Source organism: Bombus pyrosoma, linkage group LG3 (genome assembly GCF_014825855.1).
Source record: "Bombus pyrosoma isolate SC7728 linkage group LG3, ASM1482585v1, whole genome shotgun sequence".
Taxonomy (NCBI): Eukaryota; Metazoa; Arthropoda; class Insecta; order Hymenoptera; family Apidae; genus Bombus; species Bombus pyrosoma.
In genome coordinates this window covers 3893109-3916238 of record NC_057772.1, presented here as the reverse complement: position 1 = coordinate 3916238, position 23130 = coordinate 3893109, and the positions used below count along the sequence as shown (strand labels likewise).

Below are 23130 nucleotides of genomic sequence, written 5' to 3'. Positions count from 1 at the left end.
ATCACGATTCAAACTCCTCGATCTTCGTTCAACCTACTCCGTGTTACCTTTTGATTAATAGATTCACCCTCAACTTTTTGCTTCAGGTTAATCTAGAATTTTTTGAGTTCCTAGTAATAACTAATAGTTATCTTTGTTTGAAAGAAAAATGACACATTGAAAATATCATTAATTTCAAGCTAGTATGGGGAGATCGACTCTAAAAAAAAACTCTTCTCGTGGAGAAAAGAAAATCCTTTTCATTGAATGATACAATTCATTAAATGATACAACAATTAGTAATTTGCTACTCCAATTTGCTGTTCTATTGTATTTCAAATTGAATTCCACAAAAAAAAGAAAAGATACCCTTCTTAATTATATCACTTTTCGAGCAAACCGATGATATAACGCCGACGGTAGCGTAACACAGTGATCATGATGAAAATTACATTTCCTTGTTCCCTTGAACCTTCTTTCATCATGTACTGCGACACAGCGAACCGAATGGCTGTTGCACGATAATCCGTGCCGCCATTAACCAGGACATTCACGGCACGCGTATCCATTATCGCGTACACGGACGTCTGCACGAACGTAACAATGGACTTGGGCCTTGTACCAGTCGGAGCAGAGTTAAACAGGATCGTTGGAAAGCCAATTTACAATGAAGAGTAGGATCGGGATTTTTTTGCTTCCCCTTCCTTCCTTTTTTTTTTAATATTTTTTTGCAACGTTGCATCAAATTTTCGATATTTGAATCGAGCGCAAATATTTGATCCGTAGTCGAAGAATCGAAGTATATGGAATAGCGGGTGGTGAAACAATTTGGACGATTGTTACGTGATAGGAATGTGAGGTAGAAATATAGGCTGGCTTACGAAAAAATGGTTTGGTTGTTTGCAAAAATTAGTGATTGATGGTATGGATTCCAACGGTATCGATTCCATAGTCAAGGTAATTTCGATGGTACACAGTACTCTGACTCGATATTGTTGTAATGAATATATTACTCTGTGCCCGGCGTATCGCACATGAAACGTAATATAATGGATATAGCAGGGGAAAATAAAAATTTTGTTGAAACGATTTTGTAACGCGTAATGAGATTTTCTCTATTACAGAGAAATGTTAACTTGCAATTTCGTGCGATTTCATTTATCAAACGTTTCGGAAGACTATTCGCTGATTATACAGGCGCGTTTATTTGCAGCAAATAAATTCGAAATTTTTCCATATGATTCTCCTGTTCGATTCGAATGGCGGGAAATTTAAAAATATCTAGTTAAAAATATCTCGATAAAAACGTTGTTCTCGGAAGAGTGTAGACCGGGCCACGATGCAACCTGCTGCGTCTGTAATTACATCGCTGAACCGATATACGGATGGTCATGTACGCGGTAATGGATACACGAACTACAGTTGTCTGGGATAATGGCGCCGCGTATATGAACCTAGCAAAACGACGATACGCCACGTACACTGGATAAAGTCTGCGGTCGACACACTGAAAAATTCATCCGCGGAATCGGAAACGTTCTCCCGCTCTGAGCGCGGGAATAATTCAACGCTTGTGACGGAGCGTCAGACTGAACCGAGGTATTCACGTTTCGCGTTTTATTTCGACGGTGTCGCGAAGGTTTTGTGCCCCCGAGAACGAGGTTTGATTTGAAGGCGATGAAGTGTTCCGACGGTACGTATGTGGATAAAAAAAGGATATGATTAATCATAGAGATGCTGGTACAAATACCTTCATAGATGTAATTAGGAATATCGGACAAATTTTAGATAATATCATACGCGTGATGACTCGCGAAAGTATTTGAGTGTTTGTTATAGAAAACTTTCATCTATGTACGTACATAACGTACATATATAAAATACTTTGAAATCTCATTAGCAGGATAAAATATATCTCTGAAAAATATATTTGTATCAAATAAATCGTACTTTCTATATGCGCTTTTAGATTTGTTTCAAACTTTACCAATATATTAGGTTGTTTCTTTCGTTTTATGAGGAAATAATAGGTTTTTTGTTTTATATCATTTTGTCGAATTACGTACGATCCATTTTGTTCTGTTGAGATAAACACCGCGACATTTCACAGACTTGGTTTCTTGGAACTGTTGTAAAGACACGTTCGTGAATGAAAGAAATTTTCCGGACAAGCTAATATCGTCGTGATAGTCAAGCCTCGTCATGGCGCTAATGAAATTTACAAACGTCTCGTGTATGTTAAATAATATAATCATAAAATGGTTCTATAAGCGTTTGAATATTTTCGTGAGCAACTGTGTTTCTCACAGTGTTAAATAAAATGTCAAAAGGAGTTTCGGAAGTTGAATAAAATTTCGACGTTGACGCAATGCGTAAAATCGAGCAGCAACGAACATTTTCTATTAGATACAAAACCCTGTGACAATGTTACAGATCGTTCGCCGTCGTTCGTTCAACAGTGAGAAATTTAGCAAACTAATCAACATTTTTCCGCTTCTCCGCAAAGTGGAACCTATGGAACATCGATCGCAATTCTAATTCGATTTCCCTTGCTGTTCACAAACAATTGTCAAGACCTCATTCGTGTTCCCCGTGAAGTTGTTAACCGCACGTCGAGCGCTGTCGTTTCGCGAAGTTTCGACCAGACACCATTACCCGCAACAAGCGCGGCTCACAGATCCATTACCACGCACGGCAGTATCTGCGTGTCTCTAGGAAACAGCTTCAATCTTGCTCGCTAATTACTTCGAATTGCAGATGCGTTCGCGATGGACACCTTCGTCCCTTCCTCCTCCCCAAGCACATCTTCAGCTCGCGATATTCTAAATATATATCGCTTAGTTTACCTTAGATCAACGATTTCTTATTTCGTGTAGGTAAAAGTATCTTCCTCTGTTACGATAAACCCGTAGCTTCTTTTACTTTTTGCAATTAAGATAGATTTTTGGAGTTTCCTCGAGTAAGTTATTCTAACTGACCTCTCTTCGCTTCGCTTTCTATCAATTTCCTAATTTCATTGCATAAATTATTAATTAAGATGACACGAGTAACGGTACGTTCTAGGATAAATTAAAAAAAAAGAAAAAAGACAGTGTCCTTATCATCTCTTTCCTGTAACTTTCAGTTTGCGCAGTTAACCAGTTGTATATCTTATTAGCAATCTTGTTGTCTGGTAAAGTCCAGTTCCCCATCCACCAAGGGCAGTTCGCAATTATACGAGTACAATAAATCCTCCGATTTCCAGCCTATCGTCGAAGAACAAAATACTCACGCGTCCATCGTCACGTGCAACAATAAGACCGATGCACTCTGGAGGACCATTGGACGCCGCCTTCGCGGATATTAGTTCCGGATTTTATTATCGGACGAAAGTAGTCGGCTGGAGTCGCGCTGGGAATTCGATAAGACGAAAGGCGGCTCGTAAGCGATACAGAAATACGACAGGAACGTGAGACAGAATCGCCAACAGCGGGTCGGTATGTGCACACGAGACGATACAAGTCACGTAGTAGCCGCTAGCTAAGCAATCGATTACGAAAGGGAGTAAAAGTAATTGCTTTATAGTTCGTGGGCTTAGCTTCGCGACCGGCAATCGTGTTTCCGCCTCCGGGTTGGAAATTGTTCCGCGTGGAGCAATCGGTGCTGAGCTATCGCCCTTCGATCCAACATCTCGATGTAGGTGTTAGGTGTTTTAATTGAGGTGAAGAACTTTCGGCAGTTTAATTGGGAATTTGAATAGGAAATTAGTTGATTAGGGGATTCAAGAAATTACAATTATAATGGTGAAAGTGGTCTGTAGGATTCCTCTGCTATATCCCTCGGGTTATTTTTCACGCAAATATCAACTTTTTCAGGAGAATACGAAAGACTCTGTTTCGATATTCGCGATTTCTCGTTCGAAATTTGCCCTGGAATTTCACTAAAAATCTTCTCATCGATCGAAACAGGAGCAAGACCGGATAAAAATTCAACGATCGTAACAGAGTGGAGTCTTTTGATAGGCGTTATCTGTAGATTACGCATTCCGATACTTTTTGTTGAATTTTACTTCGATGATCGAAGCCTTTCTGTGTTTTAATTACGTGCCGAACAAAATACACGATGCGATTGAGACTGCCTATTGAATTGCCTCGATGATCAATCGTTCGATCTTTGCCATCTTTTTTCCGCGAGGGATAGCAAACTCCCGGCAACCCGATTAACGAAACTGAGAACGAAACAAGAGCAGCAAGTACGTGAAACGACTTATTCGGAATCACATTGATCGACCGGTCGAGTAATTCGAGCCATGTTTGCAGAAACATGGATTTTTACGTCGTCTTCCTAAAAAGGATCACGAACGATCGTCTCGCTGAAAAAGGATACGAATCGTACGATCTATCATTCGGCCGTCCTCGATTCGATCGACGTCGTTCCTCCTCGTTTCTTCCTTCGACTCGTAACGAACGATATTTTGTTCGTTTTTTTTTTTTTTTTTTTCTCGCATGGGAAGGTGAATTTTTCAGCGAACTTTTCCGTCAATTCGATTTAACGCTGTTCAATCGAGCTGGCTGATCGCGACGGAACTGTATAATAGAATGGGAGTAATTTGTTTGAGCGTGATGGATCCGATTAATGTCGGGTGTTAACTCGTTTTTCTCACCCTCCCTCCCGTTTGTTTAAGTTTTCACGGTGTTACCTCGCGATCACGAAATTCAATTTCACGCCTGTTCTTTTCCACCTTTTGTGCAGCCAAGCTTGGAAATGTCATTTCCGTTTCTTTCTACGTGCTTGTTTAAGGTTCTTTCGGCGAGAAGAAAATGTTTGAGATATTAAGGAAGTCGATAAATACTTTAGATAAAGCTTGACAGAGAAAATATACGCGGAACTGGGTTAAGAAAATATTATTTAGAAAATTTGCACGAGATTGTAACGAACAATACGATCGAAGAGCTTCTTGAAAAATACACCCATAAGAAAAGTTGGTGCATTAAAATGAGTAAATCACATGGGAAGTTCTTTAGTCTTGGTTTTTTTTTTAATATTAGCTACGCTTGAATTGACGATTTATAGTTCAACCATTTGACTAGAAAATACACTCAGCATTCATTGCATTTACACATGCGACCTTTTTCAGAAAAAAAGCTCCCCAATTTTGTTTTTTCTCCTCCTTCTACGAAAACAATTAGCTATATCGTATAAAGTGTCCACTTGTTTTATTCTAATATTATAATGTCACGTTAAATCATCAACGGAAATATTGTACACGATATAAGAAATACCGCAGGATAGTAGAAAAAGCATAATTTCTACCAATATTGCCTACTCGCCGTAAATTACCTGTTCGGAATTTTGAGTGGCCGTCAGTTTACGGCACGGACAGGCCCAATCTCTTCTTTAGGTAATTCTGAATTACATGTTCCCGCCGAGCTGTAAACCTGATGACTCCGAGGTCAGGTAAAAACACCCCGGAAAAGGACCAGCCGGAAGGGCACGATGAACAAACGACTGGTACCCAACGGCTGGTAGGGAGAATCAGCAACGTAAGAGGACAGTTCATCATCAGACATCGTACCGTGCGAGTGAAATACTTCACTGCCAACGAGATCTTACCACCGTCGTGTTCCTAACATCACACTTTACGTATACAACAAGTGCAAATACAGTACTGGATTACTCTACTATTCAATCTATTAAATCTTCACCTTCAGCATTAATTTATTCGAAGTACACGAAATCGACCGATAGGTTTGACCTGATCGGTTGCTCTTTAGTCGAGAATCCGCAACATTACCTAACTCAAACACGCTTTCATAACCCCAAGAACCATCTAGCTCTCTCTACCCTCTGACCTAACGCATTTCCCATCTCCAAAGACACATTCGCCAACTTTTATCCCTAAAAGCGCTACATATATCTTCATTGACGCGTCACTATTCTTCCACTCGCCCTTCCACCCAAAAAGCATCCACTATATAAAGCTCCACCAAGCAACCCTGCGAATTTCCATCGTTTATCCACGCAAACACGTTATTTGGCAAGGACGACGTAATTCGATGTGCAGAAAATAAATTCCACCTTGGTAGCCATCGTGAAATTTTCGGCGTAGTTCTCTGACCACGGAAAGCCGGGTTTAGTTTTAGAAATTCGAGTCGACAGCGGTTCGCCGACTAAGAGCACGGTCATTGGATTAACTGGTATGCGTCGATGCGATTAATTTCGACGGTGAAAACGACGTGGATCTTTTCAATTTTGATTCGGCGTCTTCCTCTCGCATCCGTTGCAATCACGTCACACAGTTACCCTGCAGCAAGAGCGATGGCTGGAAATTCGCAGAATTTATGTCTGCAATTTGTCAAGCGGTCAAATGACTCCATTCTATAAATAGTTTTCTTTTGGAAAAATCATTTTCAATCGTGATTTACTCGGTGATGGACGATTCTTGTGGAAATACAATTGCTTGCAACGGACAATGGCTGTGAAAATGAAATTTCTCGCAACGAGTTTCTGGAATTAAGCTTCTTTGGATTATTCTTCGTCTTTCATTTAATTTAAGACGGATAAATTTGTTCGAAGATCTTAAAGGGGTTGCTTATGAAATAAGGCTGATTATGGCTCGAAGCAGTTCGTTGTAAGCTAACAGAGAACTGCGAGGATAATTTTCCTAAGATTAGGAACTTTGCTTTACAAGCCAGATTTAACGTAATAACTCGAGTCTTTCTCTAACTTTATTCTCAAAATAGCACGACGACCTTTCTCGTCTACGTTCCTGTAAGATGAACGATGTAAATGTCGATTCACTTTTCGATTTTCGTTACATTCAAACAAATTATCTTTCGACGAACATCCGAACATCTTGCCGTCGAAATTACTAAAATACGATTTCATGAAATTCACTTTATAACCGCACTAAAGCTGTAAAAGAATAGGAGAATAAAAAAAAAGGTAGAAAGCAGGAAATTCGAAGCGTGTTCAAATGCCCAAAGCCGTGGGATTAAATGCGAAAACGAGATCCACTGTACCGTGCACGATCACGGCAATCAATCGGGGCACCGCGTTCGATAACCCCTTTAAATATCGATCAGCGTTCGAAACAACGTTTGGTCCGTCGATTCACGAAATTGCCGTCGTCTCTGACCCCCCGTTCCATAATTTACGCCCGGTCCATCGTTTATTTTTCCCCTCAGCCAGGGGTTTCGCGAACGGGGTCTCGATTTCCATTTTAAATCGGACCGCTCTTCCGGCGCGGCCGAAAATTTCGCGATGCCTCGCCACGTCGCGTCGTCGGACACACAGCCCCCCTCCAACGTCCCATGGAAATTTTCGTTTCGGGGAGGGTGGTTCTCCGATACGACGCGACCAGAATTGAAACGATCGAAACTGCACCCGTGAGGATCGTTACTCCCTCGGGTACCACGGTCTTCTCTTCTCTCGTGCGCGAGAGATCGCGCGCCGGCTTTGAATACAGAGAAGGATCATCGGAATTGATTGGTGAAACGAGTGAGTGACGCCTTCGTTTGAAATCGAATCGCCAGAAATGCTGCGGTAGCAAGAGAGGTCTTCCACGAAGATGGTCTCTTCCGAGTGAATTTCGCAGAATCGAAGATTTCACAGTCGAAAATGTTTGGAATTAGACGAGAATTTCGTGGAATGAGCGAGACAATTTTGTAAAATGAACGAAAGTATTTTATACGATTTTTTACGAATGTAACACGATTATATGATCTACGAGAAGATTTTGCGAAACGAATCATACAATTTTGTACCATTTTCGTATATTTGCTCGCATGGATCAAGAGAATATTTTTAAGCGAACGAGGAAATTTAAAATAGCTTCCTGCGAATATACGTTACGTGGATTATGAGAAAATACTGTGGTATACGTGGAAAATTGCTGGCGATGTGATTAACTGCGGATGTGAATAACGAGTAATTATCTGTTTTCACGTAGAACGAGGAGTGGCGCCAAGTAATTTATGTTTAGTTTAAGAAGAAAGTATAAGGAATTTTAAGGAGTTACGCTCCATTTTGGTATACTGCCCAGATGTAACAAGTAGTTTTATGTTACCCCAGCATTTACTTGCTTTTAAAGGATATCTTAAAAGCTACTTTGTAAAACAACATTAAACGGACGGTGCATACGTGGTAAGGAAAGGAAACCATTTTCTAACTGAATAAAAGGAACAAAAGAAAGATGAGGGAGAAAGTAAAAGAAATCGTTTTGTAACGTTATATGGAGGATATCTATACGCGCAAATAATATTCACATTTCACAGATATTTCCGTGATCATATTTCAACCAGAATAGCTAATATTCATGATCCACAAATGTTGGTAATTAAATTTTAATACAAGAATATTTATCCTTCATAAATATTCCACTTAATAATCAATTTAATACAAGCTGCATCTGTATCGTGATACGCGTATCGTAAAACGATTCATAAATGGAACAACAGATGCAACTACCGAAATATCAAGATAACGAAACCGTATTCTTGTCGTTTCAGGTTGACCTACCACGCCAAGACGCCACACCGCATACCCCATATTGTGAGTACTTATTTGAATCATAGTTCTCTAATTAATTCTATCCTCGTAGTCGCGCACATTGCACGCGTGGTCGGTGAAAATAATTTCCGCGAGAATTCGTGAACGAAAGTCAGGGTCCAGGTACGTGGAAGAAGTTCTCATCTTGCAGGGAACGAGAAATCTAACTGCACTCCCTTAATTTTTAATCTTCATCCGCTTAATCCGCTGCCTGATACGGAACCGAGCTCAAAGAACTCGCCCCTCCATCGTCAGGTTAAATATCGAGTTTCCACGAGCCGCGATATTAATCTAATACCTTTTGACTCGAGTGGAACAAAAGGGGTTGGCGATTTTGACATAGAAACGCAAGAAACGTTGCCCAGAGAATGATTAATATTTGATCGCGGAGCGTACTTCCAATCTTGATTCTCAGATAGAGAACATGTCTTCAATGGCAATCGTGCGGAGTTGCCTCTCTGAATTAGTCACGCGCAAAATTGTCTAATTTGTTTCGAATACACGTACTCTGTCGGTTATAACTGCGAACTATGAACCGAAGTGATGTAATTTTCGTTCGGGCAAACTCTTTCCCGATACGAAAGCGCTGCTGTTTGTTCGCTTGTTTGGAAATCTTTACGCGGGGAACAATAACGGTGATTGAATTCGTAGGAACTTGGATTGGATTGGAACGAAACTTTGATTTATAATGTGAAAATAAGTTCGACGTTTTCAGATTTGTACGATATAAATTAAGTTTCATTTCATCTACGCATAACTCGGATAAAATGTACGTGAATGTGTTAAGAAACTCGTGATTCTATCAGCGAAACCTGGTTTATTTGATCCAAAATGGTACCGTTTCGTCGTCTATGACATTAATGGCGATTCTATGCGTAACATATTTTATGAAAAGATACGAATCTGCGTTAATGATCGATAATAACTTCAAGAATTGAAACGCACTCACACGCTAGTGAGCCTTGAATTGAAAGCTTCATATGTTAAGAACTCGCTATCTGACTGGAAATTTCTGTAGAACCAAGTGTTTCCATTTGCTGGCTACAGAACAAAAGGATATGATATTAATTAAAGGATTGGAAATTCCGTATATATAACAAAGGGTTCGTAAATCTGCCATTAATTGCATAGAGGATCGTCCTTTGCGAAATGGCCGAGAGTGGAGTGAAAATGGCGAACAGCAGCATCTGTGCAACGCGGCAAATCCGCAGGCAAGAAAACTGGCTTAATCCTCTTACGTCCGCTGCTCTGTCGCGGAAAAATGGCCTTCCCTGGCTGACCTTAAACCCGACAGAAACACGAGCAAGGATTCTCCCTGCGAGAGAGAGAGAGAGAGAGAGGAAATCACAGCTCGCTCGTGCTAGAAAAGTCTCTGCTAGCTATTTGCCAGCGAATCATCGTTAAGAAGATTTTTCTGCCCTTCGAGAAAATGAAACGAAATTGAACTCTATTCATTTGGTCCCCGACCATCTCTAGCAGCCGTTCTTTTTTAATTAAACACCGATAGCGAAGAAATAGAAAAGATTTTCTAAACCATCCTCGATGCTTTTGAGTTTTGTTGCCTCATGCACGAAACAAATATTAGGATTGTTACTTTCAATTAACGTAGTACAGTTACATTTTTCAAATTTTATAGAGATACAATTTTGAGACAAAATTATATTCTTCACTACGGTGTCGATCGATTTTACGTCAACAATTTGTCAAATTTATATTTGATTTTGGTCAATATTGAATGTACGTGTATATTTGCTAATTTCTCGAACAAGTGTACAAACATTTTCGCGGGCATCAAAGTGCATTAAAATTCAACTCGCATATTGAACAATCTACGCGATTCCTCGTCGAATCTTCCTTCATCGAATCGATGAGAAAACTTGTTACAGCGCTCGTGTATGTCGTCGTTACATAACTACGAGTAGCCGTGATGGCTTATAATCAAGGTCTGTTTGCCAAAAGCGGCCTTGGTAAGAAAATAATTGCCAGCAAAGCTCGTCAATCCTTTGTCGGGCACATCCATTTAAGAAGGAACATCGTCGTTTTCGTAGCTGCTTCTCCTGCGACGAATAAACGTCACAAAGGTCGCCGATGATACGTTCGACGGAGTTGGTGTAAATTAGTACGAGACTTCGTTCCATCCCTTGAAAAGTGCACGGCTCGTTTCTCGCCACTGAGACGTAATTTCGTCGTGACGCTCGTTAATTACGCCCTCGACAAGCGCGATATACGGCACTGCAGTTTTCTGCCGCCCGATCTTCCCGACTACTACCTTGCCTCGCAATTTCTCCCGCTTGCACTTCATTAAGCCAGCCTTACAATGTTCTTGTTTCCGCTGCATATACACATACCTGACACGAATCCAGTATTGAGAGGACTCGAGAAGTTGAGTAGTAGCTGCTTTGAGAAACCGAGGATGTATTTACGGTTATGTTTGTATTCGAAGGTTGTCAGATGGGCTGCCGTGGAAATTTGGGAATTCGAGTAATAGCGCGTTATTTTCGAAAGTTGAAAAGGAAAATTGAGGGAGAAATTTCAATAACGATGTTCGCTGTAGAATTAATATGTGTTTGTATTTAGAGCGTGCTGCCAATTTATCGATAGATATTAATAACGTTTTGGAGAGATTCGGGAATTCGAAATGTAATATATAATTAACAAACGTTGAACAGAAGAAGGAGGACAAATTTTTATTGCCATTCTGTCCGTGAAATTTATACGTTTGCGTTTAATGTGATGTGCTACAATTAATCAACGGTACTCCGTGCGTGAATATTCTTAAAGTCAAATTTAAACCAGGAAAACGCAAATCAGGTTTAATCTAACGGATGCACGCGCGAAATCTTGTTAAAAATATTATTTTAAACGTACGCATCGTAAAACTTGCTAACAACGAGTACGTGTTACGTAATATATTAAATACGTATGTTCATCGTACAGAACCTGTTATAAACGAGTATCACGTACATTTCTTTGTATCTCTGGAAACGTGAAAAATGTCTGTATCTCGACCATTATTCGTAATGAAAGTTATATGTATTTTACACATGCATCAACGTAGAATTCTAATTAATTGACCTAATTGTTCATTTTCTCATATTCTCTTTATTACGAATGTACTCGTTATTAAAAAACCAGGAAAGGTCTAATAGAATAGGACGTCGAATATAATTCAACACACGTAGGACTACAAAACGAAGAATAAGCAATATTAATTGTATTCTCTTGAAACAATAAACCAGTTGAATACCCCATAGATATACCGATGATTAATCTGGCACTTACAAAGTAAACATCCGTGCTGTAACAACACAATAACCAGAAGCACAGAGTCGTTCCATCCTCTAGAAAAGATGAATTTCTCCCCAGCAATATGGCAGCAATTTCTCGACAAACCTTCCCTTTATAAAGGATTCTCGCTTCCCCGCAAGAATATTATTTCGATCTTAGAAGATAATTCCGCCCGTTTGCAATTTTCCTACGTTGCAGAATCCTTAGAACGTTCAATGTACTTCCCTGCAACACAACAGCCTGGAACACGTTCTCCGAAAAACATTCCAATCGTGAACAAAATTTCATCCTTTGCTACGTCCGCCAGCCTCTCGAAACCCACAATATTCCATGAAACTTCCACTTTACAACCTCCCTTTCTCCCCCCCCCCTCTCTCTCTCTCTAACGCACACACACACAGACGCACACGCCTTCTCCCTTTCTGCCTCGTTGGCAAACAAGTCCTTCTCCACGCCCCAACCGTGCGCTTTACCCCAAGAAAATATGAATACACCCCCTGAAATACGATCAAAAAATTCGCAAATCATTTTCGTTGAGCGCGAATGTTGCCAGTAATCGTTGGAAAGCCTGGAGACCGGGGATCGAAACTGGATTTTCACGAGCTCTCGTGGATTTTTTACGATGGAGCACTCATAACGGAGAGGTTGGAGAAATCTTCGAGAAAATCGCGTGATGGAATTAGAATTCAATCGAAGCGTCTAGCAGAGAAGAGAAAGGAGGGCGAATAGGACAATGAAAATGGGGGAAACCGGTGGGAAATGTGGGAAAAGTGCTCGTCGACAGTCTCTAGCGAAGCCACGGATTAATAACGAGGATGTTTTAATAATCTCGACGGACGCGTATCGGCCTGGAAACCGCAGGAGCAATCTAATCTGTGGATTGGATAAATTCCAGCGCACCTGCTCGCGCGTGTTTAGCTAAAAAATTCAATCAGCTATGGCGACCGGGCTTTACCCGATGCGTGATCCGTTCCACATTTCGCCAATCATATTTCGTTTGATTTTTCCAAATGAAAAAGCAAATATCACACGGCCGATAATCGAGAATCGTATTGGTATTGTACATCGATAAAGTGAACCGGAGATTTTTGGTGCGAAGATAATTAGATCTGTCGATTCGCTTCGAACTTAATCCTGGTCCAGTTCGAACACTTGGCTTATCTATTCTAGAATTGGTCCCGTTTGATTGTAATTTGGATCTAATCCACGGGCTACTTTATCCAATCTAGCGTAATTCGAGGTTTAAGCCAGGATATGACTTAATAAGTACAGTCTAATTACCATCTAACCTCCTTTGAATGTGAAATAATCTCCTGATAAGACAGAAATAATCTCCAGAAGCAGAATATTACGTGTGTCCAAAGAACCAATTGATTAGTGAGATTGGGAAGGAACAAGTTCAAATTTTAATTAGATTCGACTTAATCTACCTCTTCTCGTTCGAACGTTAATAGTTCATACGTTTAAACAAGAAAGCGATTACGCTACTTGAAAAAAGTATAAAGAAGCAAGTATACAGGCAGTATGCAGCAAATTAATCCAGCTCGATTAAAAAGAGCCGCCTTTACGCGTTGGCTAATTAAATCCGGTAAATTAGCGCTGTCGTGAAGGCAGACGGAACGTCAACGGCAGAAAACGCATAATAGCGTGGCCATTTCCGTAACGTCACATGGCTTTTCCATCGAATACAGAGAACAAGAGTGAACTAAAGAGACTCGGAGAGAATCGGATCGAACGAACAACAGAAATTTTGATCACTTTTGGTAGCGGTCTTGTCGAGAAATCCAGCGTTTCTCCCTTTTTACTTCCACCCCTGGTACTTTCTTCCCTCTCTTTCGCTGGACGATTTTTCACAGCGAAAATAAAAAACAAGAAGGATCGTTTGAATAGAAATTTTCACGGTCTTTAAAATCTAAGAGTCTCGGTGGACGAGGAAATCGACGAATGCGAAACACGGCGCCAGTATTTGAGCGTAATGACTGCGGTTCCAGGTCCTTGAAATCATTTTCGAGCGTTCTTGCGCGAATTTCCAGACGCCAAGGGGTAGAGAGTAGAGTAGACGAGTATTTCACCGATGAAAGGAATCAACAGAACCACGGCGGAAACCTTTTATTCCGCGGACGTCCATTATGCCAGTCTTGGAGGCATCGGGATTATGAATAATTCGGAAGTATTTGCTTTTCCGCCTCCGCGTTGGAATTAATAAGAAGTTCTCCTGGTAAATCGCGCGCCCGCGCGCTACGCAAGTGGACTTTATTACAGACTCGTAATTGCGGATGGACGATTTATTTCTGAGTGAAGTAACCCAAACCGTTTTCAAGATACGGATATGAATTTTATACTAAGAAAAGTCCCTGGTTTCTTTAAGTGTACAGTCAATTCGCATAATTAATCTTTTCCAAAGATATTTCGTTCCTTTTAAATAGTTCGCGAATGATTTCGTGAAACTTTGATCATTTCAGAACTAAATTTACCGATACAAATAGTTTTGAAGGATTTAAAATTATGTTATTGCTATGTAGTATTTAGTGCAATAGTATAGTTGGAATTTGTTTCGTGAATAATCTGCGTTAGAAAAATGACTGAAACACAGTGGATTTATGTGACCTCGAAATATCCTGTGATATTGGTATCAAAAAGTAGCAGTGTGAAACGTAATAACCCTAAAGATAATTTAACATGAATGTAGAAAAAAATAAACTACGAACTTTAAATCAGACAGGGATATCACTGTTCTTGGAAAAATTTCTCTCGATAAATTGATTCTCTTGAGAGTCCCAATGTCTTTAAAGAACTGACTGGGAAGAGGCCAATCTTAAGAAAGAGAAGTTAATGACGTTCTAGAAGTGCACGGTACATCAAAAATTAAAAAAAATTGTTGGGATAATAATGATCTTTTTGCAATTAAAATTTCATTCAATGATTCATTGGACTATAAATTTATTACGAGCGATATTAGACGAACGAATATGTAGCAAAACTATAAAAGTAACTGATTTTAATAAATTATTTCCAATACTTATTATATTATGATAATAAATTTCTTAATTCTGTTCTAATACATAGAGAAACCTTAAATTATTTCAGAAATTAATATTATTGAAAATGATAGAAGTAATTCTTATTAAGGCACAGCAGAATATGCAAAAGCACCATTTTTCATTCATATACATACGGTATGCGATTTTAAATCTGTAATAGAATGTAATAGAATGTAATAGAAAAATTTAGACAGAAAGTCTTAAATGTATCATGAGCGTTAACTTTTGAATTTATGCGCGCTAGAGTTCTGTTTTATCGACCCTCGCTAACTTAGTACAGAAACTGAACAGAAGGTGGTGGTATCGAACAGACGGAGAAACGCGCGCAAATGATTTTCGAACAGTTTTGCAATATTATTTGTCGTCATGCGTGCACCAAGGAAATTTGTTACATCTTCTTTCGAAAAATCAGCGCAAGAAATCATTAGAAATATCCGTCTTCGTAATTTTCGGATGAGAATATCCCTGAACCACGAATGGGAACAGCTGAACTGGGAAATTTGGGTATGTCGATGAAAAAATGTTAATTTTTTGTATGTGACATATATGGCGGTCCTGTAGAATGAGATTCCATAACGTTGGACGAACGTTTCTGAAATATTAAAACATTATCATATACTTTGTATGCTCTATTTTGCCCAGTTCTTCGCCTATTATTTCATAATGATATAAATATAATCAGATGCATAAATTGTATATAATCGACTTTGTGACTGTATGATAAATATTTTTGCTAATTCATTGATAATTGATATTACGAAGAAATGATATATTCTCGTTCGTTAAACAGTCATATCGAGAAAGTTGTGTTAATAGTACGATTATTAAAAAGGTTCAGTAATACGAGACGATTGAGTGTTCATCGGTGATTATTACAATATTGTCTCATGATGAACACTTTCCGAATAACCATTTTTCTAATTTCGATTCTCGCAATATTTGAATTGCAATCGAGAATCGATCACAAGTTGAAACACCAGGTGGCGCAAGATAACAGGACATGTGTCGCCACCATCTATGTGAACAGGAGCTTCTGAAGTAAATAGTTCTTCGCGAGGAGCGCTGTTACTTGTCCTTAATTGATAAAGTAGTTTTGTAGTTTTCTGCGTAACGTTCGTAGCAAGTGCATTTCATTTTTCTGTTTACACATGGCAAATTTTTAATATACTCATACACGTATGAAAAATATTATAGACAACTTATAAGATAAACCCATCTTCATTTTAATTAACAAATTTGCGTCACACGAATCGAAAGTTACGTAGCTTTTCTTATAATATTCCTACCATTAATGTAATTTGGCGCACAAAGAGACATCTACGTGAATAACGGATAAAATCAGAATGAAAATCAAATTCGGTCGTAACGTTTTACCATAAACGAAATATAAAGAATAGGTTTCTCATCTAATATTTCATCTAACATTCTGAAATATCGATTGCGCAAACAATTAGATGCGTAAAAATTAGAGATCTGATGAAAGGTAGACTGAAAACACTTGATACGCAATGATTTTTCTCATAATTTGGACGAATCAGAAGATTCACTTACCATTCTCGTATCAAATGCGACATTATCGATTCAGTATATACTTGAAGAAGTTGGAAAAATCAATTAGAGATTTAATTTATAATTTCATTATTAAAAATGAATTGTTAAGTATCGTCATAGAAAGAAAATAACGATTGAATCGATAGCAGTTATAAATAAATGATTAAAAATATGAAATTACAATTAAAAGTGTTATAGAAAAGCTAAGTAACTGTTATGTAGATTATCAGGAAATAAACGAAAATATCTACATGCATATCGTAATTTATGAGGGGTAAGAATTTTTTATCGATCGGTATCATTATCTCGATGAGATTAATATCTTTATATAATACTTTTACATAACGACTTGTTCGTCGCATGACGTTCAACTGGAATAAATGGATATAGATCGTAACAGGAAAAAGACTAAACACAATTTATCGCCCCTACCCTATCCTCTGTATGCAACTTATTATAAACCTTTTTTAAAACATCTTTCTCGCATTCTCGAAATTCAACATTTCTCAAGAACGACTGAAATTCCACATAGAATTTTTTCAGTTTATTTTCCTAATAAACTACTAGATTTCTAATTCTTCGCGTTGCCAAGCGTGTTCAATTGAAATTCCACGGTGTTTTTATAGCGCTTCACCGTGAACGCTATACATGTCTGAAACAAGCAATTCGCCAAATATACATCGGCGGTATATTTAGCTGGAAAATTGAACCGGTGCCAGGATACGGCCCTGTAATTCGATCCAGCTGGTCGGGGGGATGTTCTCGGGTGTAATGGGTCCCGCAGGATCACCATCCTCAAATAATCGTCCCGCGTGTCGAAAGAATTCCGTCTGGTCGCGACGCCACTTCCAACGTTCCCGCCTCTTTCCTTTTTTTATGAAAAAGAAGCGTGGAAGCACGGGATTCGCGTGACGCGAAATATTCTCGGGGAAACACGATGTATGATAAGAGAAAGGGGAGAAGATTATAGATTTCCTGCTCCGCTTTGGCGAGTTTCCTTTCTCCTCCATTCGAAATCGATGCTAACTTCGTCACGACCTCTCGTTGGAATCTTCAACACACACGCGTGTTAGCAGCGACAGATTCTCTCGTTGTTACTTTTGGAGATTCCAATACGATTCTCAGTTACGTAGCTTTTAAACACAAAACGAATCTCGAACCATCGAATCTATCGAATCATGGTTTCCATTGACCGTTTTGATACACCAGCGAACCAACTGTTCTAAGCGCGAAATGGATATCAATGTTGAATCATAATGTAATATCGTGGACGAAAGGCTTAAGAGATATCGGGTGAACTATAAACGATGTCGCGAGAAAGTCTAAGTGCCGACAGGCTTATCGATGTACCTTCGGCACTTCAATCGAATAGTTACGCGGAAAAAGACTAAGAGAAAAGACAAAGGGATGCTAAGAGAGAAGGACGAATTAACAGTCGGTGTTAGTTGAGAAGTCAGAGTGTTGCTAGCGTTGTTGAGAGAGTGTAGTCCGCGTGAGAGAGTGAGCGTTGGAACCGTAGTGACGAGAATTGCAAATTAACTATTTACTTGTCTTAATTATAGTAAGTTATTGTATTTAGTTCGCGTTAAACAACCATCGTTTTCTGTTTAACCAACACCTGTTTCATCCATTTTAAATAAACTAATTGTAGTAAGATACTGCAATAATTTCCACCATTTAAGGAGGCAACGTTCACGTCGAGCGATTTTGTCGTTCGATGTTTCTCGTGTGCTCTGCAATATGTACACTAGCCAATATCGATCCTCCTCTGTCACATCCATAAAAACATTAGTCCAAAAGTTTCAAGCTCCACCATGTTTCTTAGTCGTCAGAACTATTGAATAAACTATCCTCAGATAGTATACGACGCTATTCCAGAAAGAGCGCGAAATTCCACGTTTCTCTGCTATTAGCCACCAGGGACAGATTAAACGTTTTGTAAACCAGCTTATTTTTTGATTAATGAACAAGCAGAGGCCTGTTTCGTACAAAAGTACGACTGCTTAAAATACAATAGATTTACGTAAATACGAAATAACATCTTTGTTTAGTAAACTACATCATCAAATTTTTAATGCGCATTTTTAAAATACAGTTGTTTCTTATAATTTTACTTAAGACAAGCCACTCGTTGCACTCGTAAAACGCAATGTACTTTTCTTCAATGGAAAGCTATGAATGGCAACGTATAATATTTTTCTGGAAGGGAAGGTTCGGCGCTATTGCACCCACTAGCTTTTCCCTTCTCCGTCAGACAGTTCCACACCGCTCGGATCAACCCTCGTTTCTTGTTTTCCCAAAACGGAGTACACAAAGGGAGCTTCTGGTAGCACAATGGTCCCGAGTGGTTCTGGGAACCGGTGTGCAAGATCCCTTTGACGGCCGCGCGAGAGAAAAGCTGCTGATCCATAGGCCGTTTGAAGCGCTTGTTTACACGCATTGGAAAGGTTTCGTCCACGGCTACCGGCCAATGCGCGGCTCGATAGAGAAACATACAGTCTCGACTTGTTACTGATGGAAAGCAGAAGCACGTGGCGTCACGTAATATTTCTGCACGGAGAAGCGGCCCGGCTGGAATCGATGGAACCGAAGCATCGTTAAAAAAGGAACGCTCCTTCGCGAAGCATCGCGTGTCCGACTAAGCTAGGTAGCTTACGTCGATCCATGGTTGTTGGAAATGAGATATTTCTGGAAGAATCAACCGAGACACGTATTATGCGATCGTGGCTCTTCGTGTTGTGGACGACGAGAAACTTTTGGATAAAGTTACTGTCTTAAACTTTCGTCTTAAAGACAATGAAGCGTTAATTAGAGATTTCGTAATCGTGTGATTGATTCGTTTGGATGGCAAAGGCTGTAATAGTCAGAAATTAAAGTTTTGGTATATTCAAGTACAAGTTGATTATTTGTTATATTCAAAGCGATCGTGGTATATTAAGTGATGCAGTTGCGGTTTTTTACGCGATGAATAAAGAGACAAGACTAGGTCAATGTGGACTTGTTGATCTAAAGAGAAAAACGAGTTCTATATGATACAACGGAAATTATTTAATTACGTGAATGATTAGTTCGAGTAGGGATAGAGATTATATATATTAACGAAGGATCGGTACTATTAGCAATTTCATAAACTGGCTATTTATAATATTCGAAATACGTGGCAAGATTATATAATCGAATAGTTTTTCCACTAAGAAATCAGCCAGAGAATTTATCAAGGTTGCCATGGATTTATTAGCTTTAAAAGAAGAAACAATCGAAAGATGCGAACGTGCAATACGAACGCAAAAGTTCCCTATGGTAGATGTTGAAATACTTTCATAAGCCAGTAACTGTAGCTTCTAAGTAATCTAAAAAAAAAAAAAAAGAAAGAAAGAGAGAAGAAGAAAAAGAAATATACATCGACGACGATTTTCCATTTCTGAATCGAATTTCAGAAGCTTTCTTCGTTTCTTCGATGCACAACCGACTTAAGTGGTAATAGGAGAAATTGAGAGAAGAGCAGTCGGAATTAGTAGGCGGATAATTTTAGTCGAGCATTCTTATTTTCGTATCACTCCGCGATGAAAACCAACTGGAATCCGTTACGTGGTTCTTCCTATCTTTCGCTGTTAGATTTTATTTCGGACAAGTTGGGAACGCAGGGCTTGACCTTAGCGGGAGTCAATTCTCTTCTGCGTTCATTCACTTTGCGAGTAAAAGACAATGCCGCCAGGTCCTGTCGTCGTTTTCAGAAGCACAGTTCTCCGCCGTGTCTTCATTAATTCAACGCCGTCTACGCGTTTCGCGACTTTTTCTTCCTCTCTTCCAGTTACGCCCGGTTTTCAAGCGCATCCAACTCGCGACGTTTGTGTCCCAAGCGCTTGTTAGACTTTCGCACAGCCAGGTTTTAAAGAAATACAAATACAATGGCAAATTCGTTTCCTTTACCATGTTATACAGTCGCTAATGAGAATTGTTGGATGAATTGCGTGCTTTTACTCGGTGTTTTTTCATGCGGTTGCACGATTGTGCAATTTACTTTTGAAGATATTCCGTTGTACTTTCTATGTGAAAATTTCAAACTCACGTAGTTTCTTGGAAACTCGAGGCATTTGACGAATATAGTCCTCACGTGATTTAAGTTCGTTTTGTCAATGTTTACGTCATCGTTAATTAGTTTAATCGTTCTAGATTTAGAGGAATTGTTAGTTTGAAATGAACAATCTGAAATTTAACGATCCTTGAAATTGAGAAATTGAATAAACGAAATAGAGAGTGTCGTTGACCTTTGCCAAATATTAAATCTAGATTCGTTTCCAGCCATTTTCATGGCAATTTTCCAAATTTTGTCTCGTGTAAAAAGATTCTTTCTTAACGATTCCACTTTTAAATGACGCTTGTAACCTTATCCCTTGGTGGATCCATCAAAATTCCGCATTCGTAGCAAGATCATTGATTGTTGAAAAAGGTGTTCCTATTTAAACATAGTTCCGTTCGAAAGAATTGTCAGCCGGAAACAATTAACAGCCAATTCTCGTTTGAACTTTCTGTGTGACATAAGCTTCAATATCGTTCAACATCCAGGCAGTCTGTTTGCCGTAAGTTTCATAAAAACGTAGCGAAGCCATAATGGACACAGAGCTTCATAACGAAACGGCTTTATCAGAGAGTTGTCCCCGCGGCGGATAAAATATTTGCTACCTTTATTGACAATTTCCAAGCTAGTTAGAAGGTTTGCGCGGGCGTCATCTTAAAATTAAAGCGGTAAATTCCACGGCGACGTAAAACCAAGCGACGATGCGCAGCGATCGTAATATCTGGCGGCATATTAAAGCAACGCTCATTAAGCGAGCCGCTGTATTTTCGACGAATTTGCCTAAGTGCACTCTGGTCGAAGCTGGAAAATTCGCACTTATCACCGCAACATGGTACAGATATCTTTCGTAGTAAATCAGAAACACGATTAAGTCGGAAGTTAAACCTTCGGCAATTTCTCCAAAAATATGGGAGACGAATTTGCGCGAGTAGAAAAATATGTCTAATTTTCAATTCAAAAGTATTAGTACGTACAGTTATTGATACAGTGGTTCGCGAAAGTATTTGTACGCTTACCAGAAGAAACTTTAATGAAATGAAAATCACGAGATTATCTTTCCTAAAGAGAAAATCGTCAGCTACTTCAACGATCCTCTAACGTCAGCTTCATTCAAAATAAATAAAAATCGGTGTCTGTTTTTAATATAAAAAAGTACCCTTTAACCAAGGTCTGAAAATGTTACCAAGGGAGACTTTTCTTTAAACTTCTACAGCTGGAATAAAATTAAAGCCTTGTAACAGAACTACCGCATTAGCAATTCATTATCCTCCGAGGAAACGTCCTCTTTATCCTCTTTTTTACGTTACACAAACCAGTATGTTGCACCCGAAATGAAAATTATAAGATCACCATGATGTAACTATGTTAAAGAATTTATTTTTCGACATAATATCCTGAAGAGAAGACCGTGCGCTATCTAAACATCCCTTGTAGCCTCGATCCAGAACCCAGGGGTGTAAAAAGATGAGAAAAGACAGAAACGAGTCTTTGTAGTGTCCATTGAGAAAATGACTGTGATCTCTTGGACAATAGCAAGGTCGTAGTATTTTCACAGTTTGAATATTTCACGGTCCTTATTGAAGGACGCGCGTATAGCGGGTGTGCGTGAACATTTCGAGGCTGAGAGGGTCGGTTGGCCCGGCTATCGGCGCAATTCTCTCTCGTAGTCGTCATGGAAACCCCTCTTCAGAGTGCTCCCTTGTCGAGAGTAGGCAGTTTCCAGAGGTTTAGGGTGTAACCTCGAGTTCCGGGGGCGGACGGCGTCGATCAAGGCTAACCTATTCCAACGATGATAAATCTAAACACTTCATCTTGTCACCTCCGCTCCCATATATAAGTACATCGTCTCAAGGACGAAAGATCAAGGACAAGATCAATGATTTGAACATTTTACTCGCGGTTTGTTTAATTGTGAATTTTTTAATGGAATTAAAAGTCCATGCAAATAAAAGGAAATAATTTTATGTTTTATTTGCGAGACTTCTTCTTACTTGCTATTTATCCTCGAGTTTTTTTTTTTCTTTGCATCAGCACAACCTTTATTTCTTCTCTCTTCTTTCGAAAATATTTAAAGAATCGTTGCTTTGTTTAATCATAAATGTTTACATGAACCACGAAATTACGAAAGAAATATAGCCTTGTGTTTTTCGAGATGATATCTTATTTTCAAGGATTCATTAATTTATTCATTCTCGAGCGCTTCTTCTTAGCATTACATAACGACCTTCTTTCTTCTGAGAAACTTCGTCAAATCGTCGCTCTGTTCAACTATGAATATTTGGATAAATTAAGAGCCCGCGCAATTAAGCTGCAACTTCGAAAGACACGAATTTACTCTTTCACTCGTATGAATTTTTCGAGAACTGGTTCTTCTTTGCTTGCAAGAATTCTTTGACTCATCTATTCTCGTATTTCCTCATTTTTCATTAGCATAATGATCTTCCTTTCGGCTTGTAAAAAAAGGCCCGATGGATCGTAGTTGCGTTGAATCTCACGTATCACGACAAGTTGGCAACGTAGAATAAATTCAAAGGATCAGCCCGATTCTTCGATAGTCCCTGGTTTTATCAAAATCATCCGGGCCTCGTGCTTCGCCGCCCTCCTTCTGGATCATCTTGTAGATCCGCTATGCTTACGAGCTACGCGAGTTCACTTCGTAAAAAA

At 39.2% G+C, this 23130-nt stretch overlaps 1 protein-coding gene across 1 annotated transcript in view; it reads left to right on the top strand.

Moving 5' to 3' along the window:
• The window catches only part of LOC122577977, a 351338-nt gene that overhangs the window by 134994 nt on the left and 193214 nt on the right, over nucleotides 1–23130 (top strand). Inside the window, exon 15 of the mRNA XM_043749756.1 lies at nucleotides 8469–8511. Within this exon, the coding sequence (XP_043605691.1) occupies nucleotides 8469–8511 (43 nt within the window). The remainder of the gene's footprint in view (nucleotides 1–8468; nucleotides 8512–23130) is intronic.